We start from the raw sequence: 17,198 nt of genomic DNA on the forward strand, positions 1-17,198 counted from the left end.
TTCCAGGAGAGTCTTACTGCTCTAACCAGTGAGCACCTTCACAAAACACTCCACTTTCTACTAAGGGTTCATGCTGCTAAATTTTTTAATTTCCTACAATTAGAATTTATTCTAGTTTGGATTTCTCTAGTAAAAAGGGATCGCACATCAATCTTTGTTGAAAGCTAATCTTGCCTGGAACCAAAGGTAAACAACAGAAGCTAGAGCATTTTGTTGTTGTTGTTTTTGTTACTAAAAAAAAAAATTACCCTCTAGAGTTCCCTAAGAAGGAATACTGAAGAAACTGGCAAGGCTGACCACCTTGAAATGGTGGAACAGGAACAGGGGACCAAGTGGTAGGAATGGAAACAGTGTTTGCTCTATGTTCTCATCTACTTATTGACTTCAGTCAGGTGGTGGTATTCAAGCAAAGAGCTAATCACGAACGTAAGAAGTGTTCCAGACTAATTTAGCACCCACCCTGTCATCCAACCTTTGCATGATACTTCGCGGTGATTCTTAAATGATGATGGTTCGGTGATTTGGAGCCACCAGCAAGGCACTTGCCTCTCCTAACCCAATAATGCACTTGATGCCCAGAGTGGGCAGCTTTCAGAGGATGAAGCCAACATGCCGAGAATTGGACTCTAAAAATAATCATTTTGCACATTTCTTTTAGCCTCCTTTCTCTCCATAAAGGCCTCCACAGATGGCTTCTTTACATCATGCTCTCAAATGACTAGCTGTTAAATATTCATACTTATGGAAATTGTACTGTACATACTCCAAACCCCCAGCCAGTTAAGCATTTGTATTTTCCATATCTCAAGGCCCTTGTTCACGGACCTCATCCTCTGTAAAACACAAACTCGTGCACGGGCACACACACACACACACCCATTGTAGACACCAACTTTTCACTTCCTTACGACTAATTTGCCAAGGAGAGTAGTTCTTAACCAAGGGACCAGTGATTTTGCCACTCAGAGGACATTTGGCAATGTCTGGAGACATTTTGGGTTGTCACACCCCGAGGGGGGGGGGGGTGGTGCGGTTGGGTGTGAGGAGCAGTGTGTACTGCTGGCATCTAGTGGGTAGAGACCAGGGATGCCACTAAACATCCTACAACGAACAGGACAGCACTCTGCAAGGAAGGGTCTGGCCCAAATGTCAATAGTGTGGAGGCCCAAGGGACACACGGTGAGGCGAAAAGCAGACTTGAGTGCAGATAAAACAGGAAGGGGAACACGGTCAAAGCAAACTGGAACCAAACACTTGGGGATGGTGGAGGTGCTCAATGAAGGTCAGGTCTCTTAATCTCTTACTCAGATGAATACCCTAACCTAATAAAGTTATACATTTAAAATCCTGTTTCTTTGCAGTCTTCAAGCTCAACTTACACATTTTTTTTAAGGATTTTTATTTTTTAAGTAACCTTTCCACCCATCATGGGGCTCGAACCTACAACCCTGAGATCAAGAGTCACACACTCTACCAAAGCCAGCCAGGTGCCCCTCAACTTACAAATACATTTTTTTAAAATTTTGGTTAAGGGGGGCGCCTGGGTGGCTCAGTCCTTAAGTGTCTGCCTTCGGCTCAGGTCATGATCCCAGGGTCCCGGGATCGAGCCCCACATCAGGCTCCTTGCTCAATGGGGACCCTGCTTCTCTCTCTGCCTGCTGCTCCCCCCCACCCCGCTTGTGCTCTCTGACAAATAAAATCTGAAAAAAAAAAAAAAAACAAACCCAAAAAACAAAAACCGATGCTATCCCTTTAAAAAAATTAAAATAAAAACTTTGGTTAAAATGTAAAACACTCCCTTTCACTTGTTCAATTAATACTCAATTATCTCATGTATTTGACAGATTAAATTCCCCTAATCATTAATACCATTTACAAATTTGATTAAATTCCCTTAAGAATTCCAAGCTACAAATTATGATTCTCTTAAGCATTTCAAATCACACGAAGACTAACAAACAAGCCATATTCCAAACATTAAAAACAAAAACAAAATGCGGGGACACCTGGCTGGCTCAGTCAGTTAAGCGGTTGCCTTCGGCTCAGGTCATGATCCCAGGGTCCTGGGATCGAGCCCCGCGTCGGGCTTCCTGCTCAGCCGGGAGCCTGCTTCTTCCTCTGCACCCCCTGCCTCTGCTTGTGCTCTGTCAAATAAATAATCTTTAAAAAAAGAAAAAAAACCCATCCATGCATCCCCATCCCTCCCTCCCCACACCCCTTCCCTCTGCCTTTCTCCAGGACAGCAGTGCTAACTGCTGGCCCAGGACACCTAGGCTGGACAGAACCCCACCCCGTGCTGGCTCCCAGTACTGTGCTCGTCTCCTCATCTGTAAAGTTTAGAGTAGGGTACGCAAACCTTGCAGGGGAGGTAACTGATCTTCTTTCTGTGGTGTCTTCTCTTCCCCTCTTTCCCTGTTCTCTGCTTCCCAAGGCCAGGGCAAGGAGCTGACTGGACTTCCTGGCCAACCCTTATTTCTGTCAAGGAGCCCCAGAGCTCAATAGTAGCCTAAGACTGCACCACTCCCTCCTCCATCCACTCCAGCTTCCTCAACGCCGTGCGCAGTCACCTCCTAGGCTCATGCACATAGCATTCCTGATGTTTTCTTAACTCCCATAACCACAAGAATCCCATCTGCTTGCTCGTTTACGGTCTTGACATGAGAGTAAGTACCCAGCATGTGACCCAACGCTAGACGCACAACAGTTACTTATAAAACCCTTAATACAGGCACCAATCCCACAAAAATGGGAAACACCTTTCATGGCTTTTGAGCAAAGTGACTTCCTCTGAAACCTACAGGAGGACTGAAAGCCACGGAAAGGAATACGGCAAGTGCTCCACAGCGGCCGGCACACAGTAGGCACACAGTATGTCGACAGTTTTCTACACTAGTTCGTTTTTTCCTAAGCAGAGCTCAAATTTTGGGACTCACAGACTGGGCGGTTGCTCAACACCAGGAATGATTTTAAAGAAGGAGCCTTGTGCCCCCAAGCCTTCTAATACTTGTGGCCACCCTTCCGTTTTGTGGCATCTTTCGGGAAAGACTCCGTGAGGTAAGTCTCAGAAGCCGTGGCAGGACCCCTGCCCAGACCTACTGAGCTGTGCCCACGTGTGGCAGGGTGTACCTTTTCTGCTCTGAAGAGTGCTGGGTTCCAGCCTAGCCACGCGGAGAAGTCTTCTCTAATTCATTCTAAATAAAATGCCAACATTAAGAAAGTCCAAGCCCCCAAAATGAAAGCTCTCTAGGAGAAGACGGTGGCATAAATACAGCTCAGACGGGAGCTCAGGACCCAGAGAAAGAAAACACAAACGGAGAAAAGCCGTATTAGCCAGTTTAATTTATTTAAGAATCTTACAAAAAAAAAAAGAAAAAAAAAAACAACACGACAACAAAAAACTAAATACAGAGTTTGTTATGCTTCATGGTTGATCGTTTTTTACTTGCAAGGGTAAACCTCGCTAAATGCAGCCAACACATGTTTATTGCATGAGACCCAATTTTTAAAGTTACATATCAGAATGGCTGGAACAATCGCTTCTGGACACTTGGTACTGGATTAACCGTGGAAGGCTGAATGAAGCAGTGCAGTATCATTGAACAGTGCGTACCCTTCATACACTAACGGACATTCAAGACAGAGGAGCAATATAAAAAGGGAGATATAAAAAAAGAGAACCAAATAAAAACCACCAAGAGTTTACATCCACCTTAGTTTCAAATTGTCTTTGGATTCCATCACACGTTGTCTCGAGATGCACCAAGTCAGATCAGTAAAGGAGGAAGACCTATGCCTACTTAGTATAAAAGTATCCTTTGCTCAGCAGAGGTAGAACCTGGCAAAAGTTTTATTGCAGAGATACAGCATACCTCTTCCCACCTCTCATGGTTGATGGTAGATACAAGTGGTTATTGAAAAATAACGATCAGTAGTTTGCAAATTCCGTATAAACCATGAACAGGATGGTTTTTCTCCCTAATGGCGGTGAGACTACAATGTGCTATGTAGAAACAAGCTCTGCCCCTGATGTGGAAGTCGGAAAGAAGGCTCAAAGCTTCTTTATCCTCTTCAGTGCTACAGATGCCGTCACAGCAAGAAAGGCCCTAGGAGTGGGGAGGTGGAAGAATGGGGCGCGCTCACTAAGGCGCCTGCGGATTGACCGTCAGACCCGGGGGAGGCCTGAGCTTCGAGAAGCAGAAGAACCAACTTGGCCAGGCTGCGTCCCTTGCTGGGCTCATGCCGGCGGGCGCTCTGAGCTGTCCCGCCACTGCAGCGCCCAGGACGGCGGCTGCACGCTGCCCCGCTCACCACTCCTCGGGCACCAGAGGCAGGGAGTGGGCACGGTGGGTCTGAGCCGGGACTCCCACTGGAGCGCATCTCTGACAGGCCCTAATTTAAGATATGCTAGGTTCCAAAGGCTTATCTACATGCAGACAACTTGTAAACTTTCAACAAGTCTAGCAAGTTCGACAGGTAAATGAAACATGTACATGAGTGAAAGGCCCAAGAAATGCTCACGGCAAGCCCTCCTAAAAGTCATGGAGGAACATTTTCTTCAAAGTGCAAAATTTTTAAGTAAAAAAACCCAGTGTCTGCCTCCCAGCAGATAATTACCACCATTTTCATGAGCCACCCCTGGGTCTTCCCTACTGGCAACACTCATTATCAAGAATGCCTTAATCCAGCTCAGCAATGAGGTTTCTGGCTGCTCCATCCAGTCAAGGGCAACTCCCAGGAGTATACTAGTGGCGAGAGAGGCGCAGGGGAGTCCACCCAGAGTTAACTGCCTCTTCTACCCTCAGCACAGAATCAACCCATGAACTGAAGGCTCGTGGAAGCCTCCAGAGCAGTTGTGTTGCTCTCTCTGGGAGGACAACTGTTCCTTCAAGTACATTCTTTATGGAGACCCACATGTACCGGGCCAGTCTCCCCATCCACTATTAAAATCCTTAACAGGTGAGAGCAGAAGCAGACTACCTGTGCTCACTGCAAAGTAAATTTCTGATTTCTTATTTGCAGGTTAAAAGTATAGGCCTGACTTCTTTAAAAAACACAGAAACTTTGCAGCCAGCAGCAGGCCATCAATTACTGTCAGATCTGCAAGATTTTCTTCTCAGCTGGAGAGCCACACAGATGAAAACTTTGGTACAGGCCTGAAAAACTGTAAGGGTAGGAGCAAGTCGGGTTACTGAAGAGGTACATTGGATCCCAAATGCACTGAAGAAGTTAGAGGAGCTTAAAGGAAGTCTTGGGAGGACATTTTTTTTACGTGAAAACATCAGGCTCACTATAGCTTCCAAAGAGCAACATAAATGAGCATAACTAGTCATATAATGACAGTATCAGAAATTGCACTCAAGTACATTCCCCCCAATACAATGCATTGCACACAGTAAAAATTTGTAATAAAAATGCAAACACAATCAGGCATGTTGAAAAATATTAACACAAAATAGACATAGGAATTCTATAGTAAAGATGCAAAACTGAATTCTAAAATATATGAACAAATTCAACTAAGAAGTTTTCCATACTTTTGTATAAAAAAAATTGTAAGATGCCCCATATGGGAAGTCAAGAAAAGAATAAATAGGATTGAAGGGAAGAGGGAAAGGGAAAAACAAGTGGGTGGGGTCCCAATTTACAAGAAATATTTACATTCAGAATTCAAAAGAACTCAACATTTCTATATATACACATTTATGTACATATATATAAGTACAGCCTAAAATAAGAAGGTGGGTCTTGGATTTCACCTCAAGTACTCAGAAAAAAACTACTAGCTAGCTTGAGTTGCGGGTATCTAGATGTGTTTCCTTCACTTATATGCCCTTAAAAGACACTGCATTTGTATTCGATAATTGGCATGCCATGAGGAACTTTCAGAAACCGTTTCTGCTTGCAGCTGCAGCCATGACATGAACTGCCTGCCGTACTCCAACAGCAAAGTGTGCACAGCCCTGTGTGTGGGTATGTGCTTAGCCAGGGAGAGCCCAGACACAAGGGTGTGATGTGATGCCCATCATCACAGTGGCTACCTTTGCTATTGGGATGCCTGAACTAACCCAACGTCCGGCTAACTGGATCCCAGCCTAACAGCGACTCTTATGTAGCACCATTCTCAGAAACTACCAAGTATCACTCAGGTACGTTTTTAAAGTAAGAGATCGTAGACATGGACCTTCCTCTTAATATCTTATCAAGAAAAGGACCAAAAGGGAAAATACTTTTTCTCTGCTCCTACTTTCATAAACTGAGATGCACCAATCATTTGTAATCTACTACTTTTTGCCTTCGTGCTAACTGCGAAGTAGAGGGGGTGGGGGAAAAGGCTTGCATTATACAACTGTAAATGCTGTCCTGGTGCCCTTTCTGGTCGTGCCTATTAGGAGTTCTAATAGTATCACATGGAGGCTAGCAAATGAATGCCCCAGGGGCTGCAGACACAAAACCTCTAAGATGTTACAGTCCCCCGGAGCTTGGTAATCTAGAACTTTTACCTTTACAGATGAAGCACACTAAAATGAAAAGGGTTCCTGTTGCAGCCAAAAAAATTTTCTGAAGTGCTAATTAATTGGACTGGAATAAATATATGTACACAAACACACACTAGTACATTGCTTTGGATGCAAGTTCTTGCTAACTTATATACAGATGTAAAGAAAAAATATTGAAGAGTCTATCTGCAATATAGCAGCAAAAAGGGAAAATTGCTTAAGATATTTACTTTTTGATCAAGTTGTGTTTAAAGAAATACTCCGTTAATACTTTGAGGAATACACATCATTGATGCCTATATCTGGATAATCCCACTGAACTGCAGATAGAGACCTTGTGGTGTGGAGATTGCTAAACTCGGGGAACATGAATTACCCCCAAGATACCATCTGAGCAGCTCTGGACTCAGAAAGTGGTTTTCAGCACAACTGACACTGTAAACTCTGAAAACACGAACATGATTTACAATCAAATCTTTTGTGCTCAGAGCCATATTGCTAAAAAGGGAGGAAAGGCATTGCAGGGGCCAAATGGACTCACATCGGGTTCAACAAGGCCCTGGGGTCAGACGTGGCATTCAGATCCTGAAATACATGGACCTGTTTTACAGAAGTTAGCTGTTGTTAAGACTTGATTTTTTGACAGAGGAGGACCTTGAATCCTGGGTTTTCCCATGCTGGCCAACCTGAACTTGCTGACTTAGATTAAGGGCACAGTGTAAAGGTCCTATGTTCAGCCTCCAGAGAGGGGGATGAGCAGCAGACTCTTGGTGCTCAACACACTCCACGCCATGACGGGCATGATGGGCAGGGGCATGTGGCACCTCAAATCCCCCTCCATTTACATTGGTCGCCTTTTTGAGGTCTCCTCGGAGACTTTTCAGAGGCCTTATTTCTGGACCTTATTTTTAAAAGCAAAACAAAGCTGTTCCTCAAAGAACAGTACATACACATGCCCTTTGCATCAAGATAGCTGTTCAAAAGAGCAAACATTACATCAGGAATTATGGGCGTCAACCAACTGCATGCTACAGAATTCTCGTACTGATGCTGCTTGGAAGTAAGCATACCCTGCAAAAAAGATACCCCCCCACACAAAAGAGGAAGTTGGGCCAAGAGCCTATGAGAATCTGTCTTCCCTAACCCTGCCATTTTGTTTCACTGAGGGGAACAGGTCTGTTAGGGTTCCCTTCCCCAATTCTATTTCACTTTAGTGTGTTGATGGACACTGAACAGACTACCGGTTTAAAAAGACAGGAATTAACTGAGAAGTTTTGCTGCAGGTGGGACAATCTGCTCTTGGCTGCCAGCTGGGTCTAGTGGCCCTAACAAGGAACACTGGTTGATATTCAGATGGATCACTGCCTGAGATAGAAAGCCTAGACTGAGGATAAAAGTTGCATCCACTTGGCAAAACATGCCAAAGAACAGAAATTACTGTCAATGTGTTCTCCTAGGTATTAAGAATAAATAAATCTAAAGGAAACTTATGGTAAACTTGACATAAGCAAACTCAGGCTTAAAGAAACACAGGAAGATGAAAGCCCTAGCTTTCCATCACTGAACATCCATCCCACCTGGTTCTGCTAGAAGTTTAAAAAGTAACAAAAGAGAACAATTCAACTTGAGCAACATTCAAAAGTACTATCATTTCACCCCTTCCTCAATACCATCTCAATTTTGAGGGCTAGCCCAATAGAAGCCCAAACAGAAGGCTACCTGGAATGCTGAGCAACACACAAGTTCTGCAGAATCCCCGTCACAGACTGCTTCTGCAAGTGGTGAGGACCTAAACACGAGTCCACTTCTGGTTAGTATAATAACTTTTTATTAGACATCTACAAGACTGTGGTATCTTGTAGCTTTTGACCAGGTTTATACAATCTCAATTTTTCAATAGTGCAACCTGTGCAAGCAAAAAAAGGGGGGGGGGGGAGGAAAACAAAAGGAAACAAAAAAACCAATTGTCCCCTCACTTGTTTTTATAAACATCTATTATAGGCGAAACAAAACTTACCCATATTATAGATAAGTGTCTATTCACATTTGTACATTACCATTTTTAACAGCTTGAGATAAACTCTACAATGTCTTACAACACATTAAACAATATTCAAGTTACTGGGTAACAACAATAACAACAAGAAATAAACATACAGCAGAAGCCTCAAGTGTCTCCTCATTGTCTAGTTTACAGCTCAAGTACGGTTTCCTTTTTTATGAGTGACAAATTAAGATAATGAAGTAAAAAAAAAGATTGTTTGCAAGATGGAAGCCAATTTGTACTTCTAAAACTATCTTTAAGTTAAGGAAAATGTAATTTTAAGAAAAGCAGGCTTGTAGCCGTTTCTGCAGCACACATTAGGAATACTATTAATACATTAAAATTAACTTTTTAAGAGTTTTACCACAAAAAATGTTATGTACTCATTACCTTGACAAGAAACTTGGGGCAGGGAGAATGGGCCTGGGGGTGGGATTTGCAGGGTGAGAAGCAATACCCAGGTATAAACACTATAAAAATGCAATAACCAATGCTGTACATCTATAAAGTTTCTCTCCATTACTTGACTCGTTTTAATCTTGTTTACACATGCTTTCAAAGACATGCACTGTCAGAACAAAAACTAGAAAAAAACCTGAATGCATGATATGCAACCTTTCATTTCATGCTTTAATAAACCTATTGTTTAATAAGTTGGAAAAAGAAACCAATATATATTTTCTATATTTATAGACTCAAAACACATGCATCTGGGGATAACTCCCACAGCAATTGCATGGATGTACTGCGTTAACCCTGAGCACTGTATAACATAAAAGTAAAGCCAGTTTGGGAAGTTCCAAGCATTTTTAAACCAATTGTGGTTTGTAGCCTTTAACAAACTCACAAACAAACAGACACACACGCACGCGCACATATCCCTCTGTTCACCCAAAGTAAAAGCATATGGGAAGTACCATGGGAAAAGCGAAGGAAAGACATATGTACCACCATCGGCACTGCTGATTTTCAGTTTTGCTATCTATTCCAGGTTTGTCCTTATTCCCAAAAAAATTAACTAGAGAGAGCACAACTGAAAAAAAATTATAATTCTTTGGAAACTGTCCCTGATTTTTATGCAAATGATATGCTTCAACAGCATTTCAGATACATCCATGTCGAAACCTGTCTGTTCTTATGCGTTGCTCAAGTTGGCGATGCTCTGTGGGTGACGCTGCTGCCAGAGCTGTTTCTGTTGGACCGCAAGCTGTTGAGACTGGTCTGAAGTTGACAGGAGATTTACAAGAGGAGACACACAATTTGCAGGAATGATCAAACCTGCAATTAGAAACAAGAATTTAGGAAGGCTGCATCCAGGAGAGCTGTATTTTACAGCTTCACAGCACATTCCAAATGAAGCATAGTATTAAGTGTAACGAAGAAGACGCCACACAAAAACTAAATGAATACCTAATAACTGAACTGGCCCCTTCAGAAGTAATCCAATTCCTCGGCAGCGTTACCCACAAATACCTAAGCATATGCACGTCTACGGCAACACCACCCTCTTGGTGGTGGACTAGAAGGTCAAGTACAGTCTCTCTATCTACTATCTTTGTAGCTCCACAAACGCACGTAAACACAACCTTCTTTGGCAAGTACTAATGTAGCAAAAGACTACAGGATAGTGGCTGCAAATTCAAATGCTGACTGAAGCAGCCAACTTCCAAGTGGGCACAGTACAGATGTTAGTAAACTGTGGAAAATATATGTCCTGGGTAAAGGAACTTTAACTCCTCTCACCTGGGAACAGGGGCTCAAGATTTCACATAAGCTGGTGCATGTGCGCACCTTTTGAGAAAACGAAAAACCAGGCTTTTGACTTTTAAATGGTGGAAACTAATTCAAATCCAAACTTGCAATAACTGAAAATATTTGAGGGTCAAAAAAATGTTCACGGACTCTGGCCCACAGACTGCCCATCTGCAACCCATGATAAAAATGGAAGGCTGTGGCAAATGAAACAAACATGAAGCAGCAGGGATCCCTGCGAAGCCTGTCAGTGAGTGAATGGTGGGCACAGCTGGCCCGCTCTGCCCATGCTCTCTGCACAACTCCAAGCCGGCCTCTCTGCACAGTAACTTTAGTTTCAGTCTCTATTTGGCTCAGTGAATGTAAAACAGCAGATTTCAGGGACTCCTCGGCAAGAGGCTGGGCTTAGTCTTTACACCAGTGAGGAAGGGGAGCAGGAACAACTGAGAGCAGCATAAAATAAATGACCATATCATAACTTAAGCCAGAATCAACAAAGGCTTAACTTCCATTCAACCTTTTAAGAACATATAAATCAAGCTCTATTCCACTACTGCAATAGATACTGAGATTTTAAAATGTAAGAATCAAAATAAAAAAAAAGGATCTGATTTTTTCCAACAGCTCAACCCCCCAAAATTAGACTCACCTACAATCCGTTGTCCATCCTCTGTTCTTAGCCGAACTATCTGCATCTTCACATTTGTGCCACTGACAGATGCCAGAACACCTTCAACCTTTGTCCAGACACTCAGAACGGAGCCACATAATACGTAATACGTGCGGCAACGAAGACCTATTTCACAAACTAATCCCAAGCTGGCTTTTTTGCAGTTGCCACGCCTAGGACAGATAGGGGGGAAAATATATATGTATATACATACACACATGCGTGCGCACACAAACACACACATAAGGCTTACAAAGTCTACCTATGTTTCAAGTGGAGAATGTCCTGGCACGATTTGCCTTTCTTTACTGACAGTTTCATAAATAACATCTTTTGGCATACTGGATTATCCTTTCCAATTTAAGGTATCACTACTGATTTTTTAAGTTTCTAAGATTTATTTTAGAAAATAAAATTTCTGAGTCTTGACTCCTTGTAAAAGGTTTGACTTACTGGTTTTGATATCCATTTAAAAGGTCTGTCATTTTAACATCCATTCATTTACTATATTGATGCTAATTTATCAAATAATTTTGCCAGTTACCTCTAAAAATTATTAAACAACCAATATATTCTAAATCATGTAACTAGGAAAGGCTTCAGCAAACCAAAATAATGAAACCAGTAAATTTTTTAAAAACTGTAAAACAGGAAGACATGGTTTGTGGTTAAATTTACATAATTCATCAATAAAATTATCTTTCAAATAATAATTCAAGAGAATACATAGTACTGGGCACCTTTCTTGCTAATACTCAAAGCAAATGTTTTAGAGAGGATTTTTGTAAGTTAACTTTAAAAATATTTTATCTTGAAAGCTTTTCCTAATTTCCAAAAGCACTAATATGCTCTCAAAATGAAAACAAAACACTGCTCCTATCAAATTTATCTACCTACATGTGTCTAAAAACCACCTAGCTAAATTCATGTATATCCTATATTCCTTTTCATAAAGTGGGCTGGATATCCTATTGACTATTTAATGGGTAAGAAAACAGTGAGACCTATGATCTGCAGTGTATTAAAATATCCCATACAAGGCCCTGAAATGAACATTGTAAGAGGTATTTATTACACAGTGACTTGAAAGAACACCCCTCCAGCCAACCTAGTAGCACACCAGGATCACTTCCCAGGCTCAACAACACATTTTCTGGTGCTGTCAGCAACTCTTAGTTTCCTACAAGTTCCCTAGCCTTAAAAATGAAACTGATTTGGGACACCAGTAAAGTTTTTAAAAAAGAAAGGAAAAAGAAAATAAAAGAAGGGAAGGAAGGAAAAAGAGAAGGAGGGAGAAAAAGGAAGTCTTAACAAGAAGAATGACAGTCAAGTCCATACTGCCGGACAACAGTTGGTCAGAAGTAACAAAGCATTAGTGAAGAACAGAGGGGACACCTAGAGAGTGTGTGGTCCACAGACATACAACAAGTATTTCTGATAGAAGGAATGACACCTAACAGTAATCTGTTTGTAGACTTAGACAGCAAAAGAGCGAAGGTGCTTTTAAATTAAATCTTGATTACATTTTGGAAAATATGGTGAGAAACATGAAAATACTAACCAATAAGCATGAGTACAAGTATCTGCAGATGAATTATACTGATCTAACCAGTGGATCAGGGCATCATCTGAGACTACCTGTGAAAATAAGACAAAAATTCCATTGAAACAGTACTGTTTTAAACAAACTGGTTGCCTTCTTATGGTCTCTAAAGCCAACTTATAGTCATCTCGATACGGACAATCTGGCCCTTGCTACTGCCTGCATTTGCATGCCATTCATAAAGTCCTGCCATTAGGTACTTCCTACATAATAAATGTTTCAAATAGCTAGTTTAATTATAATTGTTTACAAGTGAAACTGGCTAGGAAGAACAGTAATATAAGGTAATACTAAAAATTAACAGTAATGTTAGAAAAAAACTTAGTCATTCACTGTTTTACTACAAATCACTGCAAAGTATAAATATGGCGGTTCTAATTTCTGTAGTTAGCACTGGAAGTTTCCTTTTTTGACAACACAAGTTGTTTCAAATAATCGTCGTACAATTTTCTTAATGGTTGATAACATTAAGACTGGGATTTTAATAAAACAACACTTGACAACATGTTTTCTGAAAACAATTTTCCAGTAATCAAATAGAAAAATTGACAAAATAACTTTAAATATAGATACACACCTCTCCTAAACATAGTTTCAATATATTATTATTAAAAAAGTATTCATAAATAGTATAATGTACAAATGAAAAAAATACCTTCTTATATTTCTTTTTTAGATCAGCATAAATTTCTAATTTGAGCTGTTTCCCAGTATTTGGTCTATAAACTAAGAAAAGCTTCTTTTTAGGGTTCACTTCTTTAACTAAGATGGCAGTTTTCTTGTTGTTCCTTATCTATTTAAAAAAAAAAAGGCGAGAAAGTATAAAGATTTGTGCTGTACACTTTAAGATAAACTTGTTGTTTGTACCATCATATTAGCAAATGCAATCCTTTGAAAGACTGTAATGCCGAGTAAGCACATGAATCTCTAACTGTGGGGGAGGACGGCAGTTGCTCATCTCCCTGCGTTTCACAAGGCCCCACCCAAATGAAAGTTCTGGGATCCTAACTGTGAGGTATGCTGAACACATATGCTGAGGGTCAAGATACTCCTTAGAAGATTGTTTTGAATAAAGCTTTAAAGCACAAATGTCCAGTGGAGACAATTTTGAACACGGACTTGTTCTAGTCCATGTTCTTGCCTCAGACATCCATGAGGGAGGAGTCTAGGTAGTGGGGCAGGCTCTTTAGAGGAAAATCCTTTTACCTCTACTCTATGTTTAAAATTTTTCATAATAAAACGTTGTTAAATAATCTCATCTGCCTTCGGCTCAGGTTATGATCCCAGGGTCTTGGGATTGAGTCCCGAATCGGGCTCCCTGCTCAGTTGGGAGCTGCTTCTCTCTCTGCCTGCTACTCCCCCTGCTTGTGCTTTCTCTGACAAACAAATAAAATCTTAAAAAAAAAAAAAAAAAACTTCCTCTACTTGAAGTTACAATGAAACATAACCTCCAAGACAACGATTTTCATCACCCATGGTTCCCTGCATTCATCTACTAATCCATCAGGGTTGTCTCTCCCTAGGGTTGCCATTAAGAGTGAAGTGAGAGGTCACATGATTTGTAAACAGTAAAGCTATGACAGGAAAAAGCCAAAATGTTGAGCAAACAATACATAAATATGTACGCAGAAGTGGAAGAAATGGATGCATCAGACAAACGATGTAACTTACATATATTTTTAATTTTTTAAAAAAGTTGGACTTATGGCAGAAATGTTAAGAGGAAGGAGTTATTAAAAGGCCCATTAAACTAAAGGAAAATTAAGATTAGAAAAATTAATATCTCCTCTAAGAATGGTGAATAATTTCTAAGCAATAATCTCTAGAGGAAAACTGAAGGAAAAAGAAAAGTTTCAAAGTAAAGAAACCGCCAGCTCCTCTACAAAACAAATTACTCACTGAGCTACTTTTGATATTAAGATAGTTCTTACACTGATAAAAGAAAAAAACTTAGTATTTTACTTTTCTCTTCATGGATATTAAAAATCCTTTATCGTTTACTTGTTCAAATGATTTAAACATTATTTATATAATTACCACAAAGTCTATAAAACAATGGTTAAGGTAAAAATTAATTTTACATGTTTTATCAGTTGATGTGAAACATTCAATAGAGGTATTAGAGTACTCAGAGGACAGTGTTTAAAGCATGTAACAGTGCAAACTGTCTTTACAGTGTCAAGTTAGTTCAGTGTAATTACAAAATAAATCATCACACCACAGTGGAAATAAAAGTAATTCCGACATGGTTTTCCTAATGTTAACACATGGTAAACATTGTAAAGCATGTCTGACAAACAGCTGCACCTTCCTGGAATGATGTCCCTTCTAAGGCTGCCTCTCCTCACATCCTGCTGCCATGCAGGAAGTAACAAAGGACCAGTATTACCACTCCTTTCACTCAAAGGAAGATGACGATCAGCAATTTCCTCAAAATCTACCAGTGTGTAAATTCTGGCAATAATTTGGAATGAAAAACCAATAACCAAGATCCTAATCTGCACCAATCAAAATCCCATCTAAGGGAGAAATCTGAATAAAATCTGGTGAATTATGTAATAGTGATATAATGCTGGTTTTGATATGTTACAGTTTTGTAAAATGTTACCATTGGTGAAACTGATGTACAAGGAACTTCTCCATCACTTCTCATAACCTCATGTGAATCTACAAATGTCTCAGTAAGATTTTTATTTGAAAGATTTTAATTTACTTATTTTAGAGAGAGAGCGAGCACGCGCGCAACTGGGCGCTCGTGAGCCGGGGGAGGGGCAAAGGGAGTGAGGGAGAGAATCTCAAGCGGACTCTGCACTAAGCGCGAAGCCCAATGGGCTTCGATCTCATGACCCTGCAATCATGATCTGAGCCGAAATCAAGAGTGAGACACTCAATCTAATGAGCCACCCAGGCTCCCCTCAATAAGATTTTCAAAAAAACCAAAATAACTTAATCAGGAGCCAGATTCAGTTTGAGAGCTTTGCTCCTGGATCAAGGACCAGTAAAATCAGGAGTGCGACCAAACTGGGCCCTGATGCTCCTACGTTTAAGAACAGTGGAAGCGAGAGAGGGAGGGAGGGGAAAAGGAAGAAAAAAACAGTAAGAAAGAATAGTAGAAACTATACATAGCCTACAAAACCTGAAGTATTTACTATCTGACCCTTTATAGAAGAAGTCTGGGGACACCTGCTCTAAATAGCTTATTTATGGTCTCACACTGTCTCTGGCATCACCATATATGGTCTCTTTTATGCAGTTACATCTTGAACCTGGTCTTTGTTTACAGTTGGGTCTCTCCAACTGTATTTTATTTTTATTGGCAAATAAAAAAATGTGGTATATACATACAATGGAACATTGTTCAGCCATAAAAATGAAGCACTGGTGCAGCACCTGAGTGGCTCAGTCCATTAAGCGTCTGCCTTCGGCTCGCTCAAGTCATGATCTCAGGGTCCTGGGATCGAGCCCCATGTCAGGCTCCCTGCTCAGCATGGAGTATGCTTGAGATTCTCTCTCTCCCTCTCCCCCTGCAAGCAGGCATGCACACGCGCTCTCTCAAACAGATCAATCTAAAAACAAACTAACTCAGGGAGTAATGCTTCCAAGAACTTGAGGATTCTACTGCAGAATAGTCTTGAAACAAAACAATTAGAGACAGTAACTAGTGAGAGGTGAGCATTAAATTTAAATTAATTACCTTTAGAGCTAAGATTAAGTATTAAAAGAAAAGCATACTTTCGAAGTGCCATACTCTGAGAATGCAGAAATAGCACAACTATGTTTTAATGAAATGAGAGAATGGGGGAAAGCAAAAAAATATAAAGCTTACGCTTTTTTCCCAAAATTATTTTCAGGGAATATTGGGGTATAGTATCAGTAATCTTTTATCACCCTGTGTGCCATGGAGAATAAAGATTATTACTGTAGAAGAAAAGGCACACAGATAAAGATCAGAGAAGAGGTGACATAAAAATCCCATAGTCTTTAACAGGAAAATTCAAGATACTGTACCATGACTATGGATGATTACATATATGCATGCATGCATTTGTGGACGTGCGTATGCCTGTATGTAAATGTATGGGTATATACACACATACATATTTACACTTCCCTCCTTTTTAGCTCTACCCACAAATACTAAGGAATTATTTACACTAACTAAAAAAAATGAATCTTTCAGATAGAAAACTTACTAAAGGCCTACAGAACTAAATATGAATGCAGTCCTTTATGTAGGCCTAGAGAAGATCACTGCACCACGAAACAAAGGGGTCCAATTAACTAAGAATGTGTAATAATTCCAAACTCACACCCAATAACACCCCTTAAAATACATTAAATGAAAGTGTCTATAAAAGGACAAACCCAGTTACAATGACAAGTTATCAAAACAGAGAAAACCTAAACCATTGGAAAACTGGCACAAAGTAGATAATTGCACTGCTGACAACAACAATGCATGATGTATCTGAATGGTTCACATGGCAAGGAGACGAGTCTTACTTGCAACGACAGGTAAAAGCCATCATCTGGTCCTGTCAGCTCAGCCCAAATCTTGGTAGCTTCCTCCCAAGACATTCCCCTCTCCACACTAATCTGTAAAAGAAATAATACAACTTAAATGACACTCAT

The 17,198-nt window shown here is 40.6% G+C and overlaps 1 protein-coding gene across 1 annotated transcript in view; it reads right to left on the bottom strand.

Moving 5' to 3' along the window:
- Window positions 1-8,230: 8,230 nt before the first annotated feature.
- Window positions 8,231-17,198, bottom strand: part of SBNO1 (strawberry notch homolog 1) — a 52,638-nt gene continuing 43,670 nt past the window's right edge. The window contains exons 28-32 of the mRNA XM_021698686.2: window positions 17,070-17,162; window positions 13,222-13,359; window positions 12,525-12,601; window positions 10,943-11,136; window positions 8,231-9,819 (exon numbers count right to left, since the gene is read on the bottom strand). Of these exons, the coding sequence (XP_021554361.1) occupies window positions 9,677-9,819; window positions 10,943-11,136; window positions 12,525-12,601; window positions 13,222-13,359; window positions 17,070-17,162 (645 nt within the window). The 3' untranslated portion in view covers window positions 8,231-9,676. The remainder of the gene's footprint in view (window positions 9,820-10,942; window positions 11,137-12,524; window positions 12,602-13,221; window positions 13,360-17,069; window positions 17,163-17,198) is intronic.

Source organism: Neomonachus schauinslandi, chromosome 14 (assembly GCF_002201575.2).
Source record: "Neomonachus schauinslandi chromosome 14, ASM220157v2, whole genome shotgun sequence".
Taxonomy (NCBI): domain Eukaryota; kingdom Metazoa; phylum Chordata; class Mammalia; order Carnivora; family Phocidae; genus Neomonachus; species Neomonachus schauinslandi.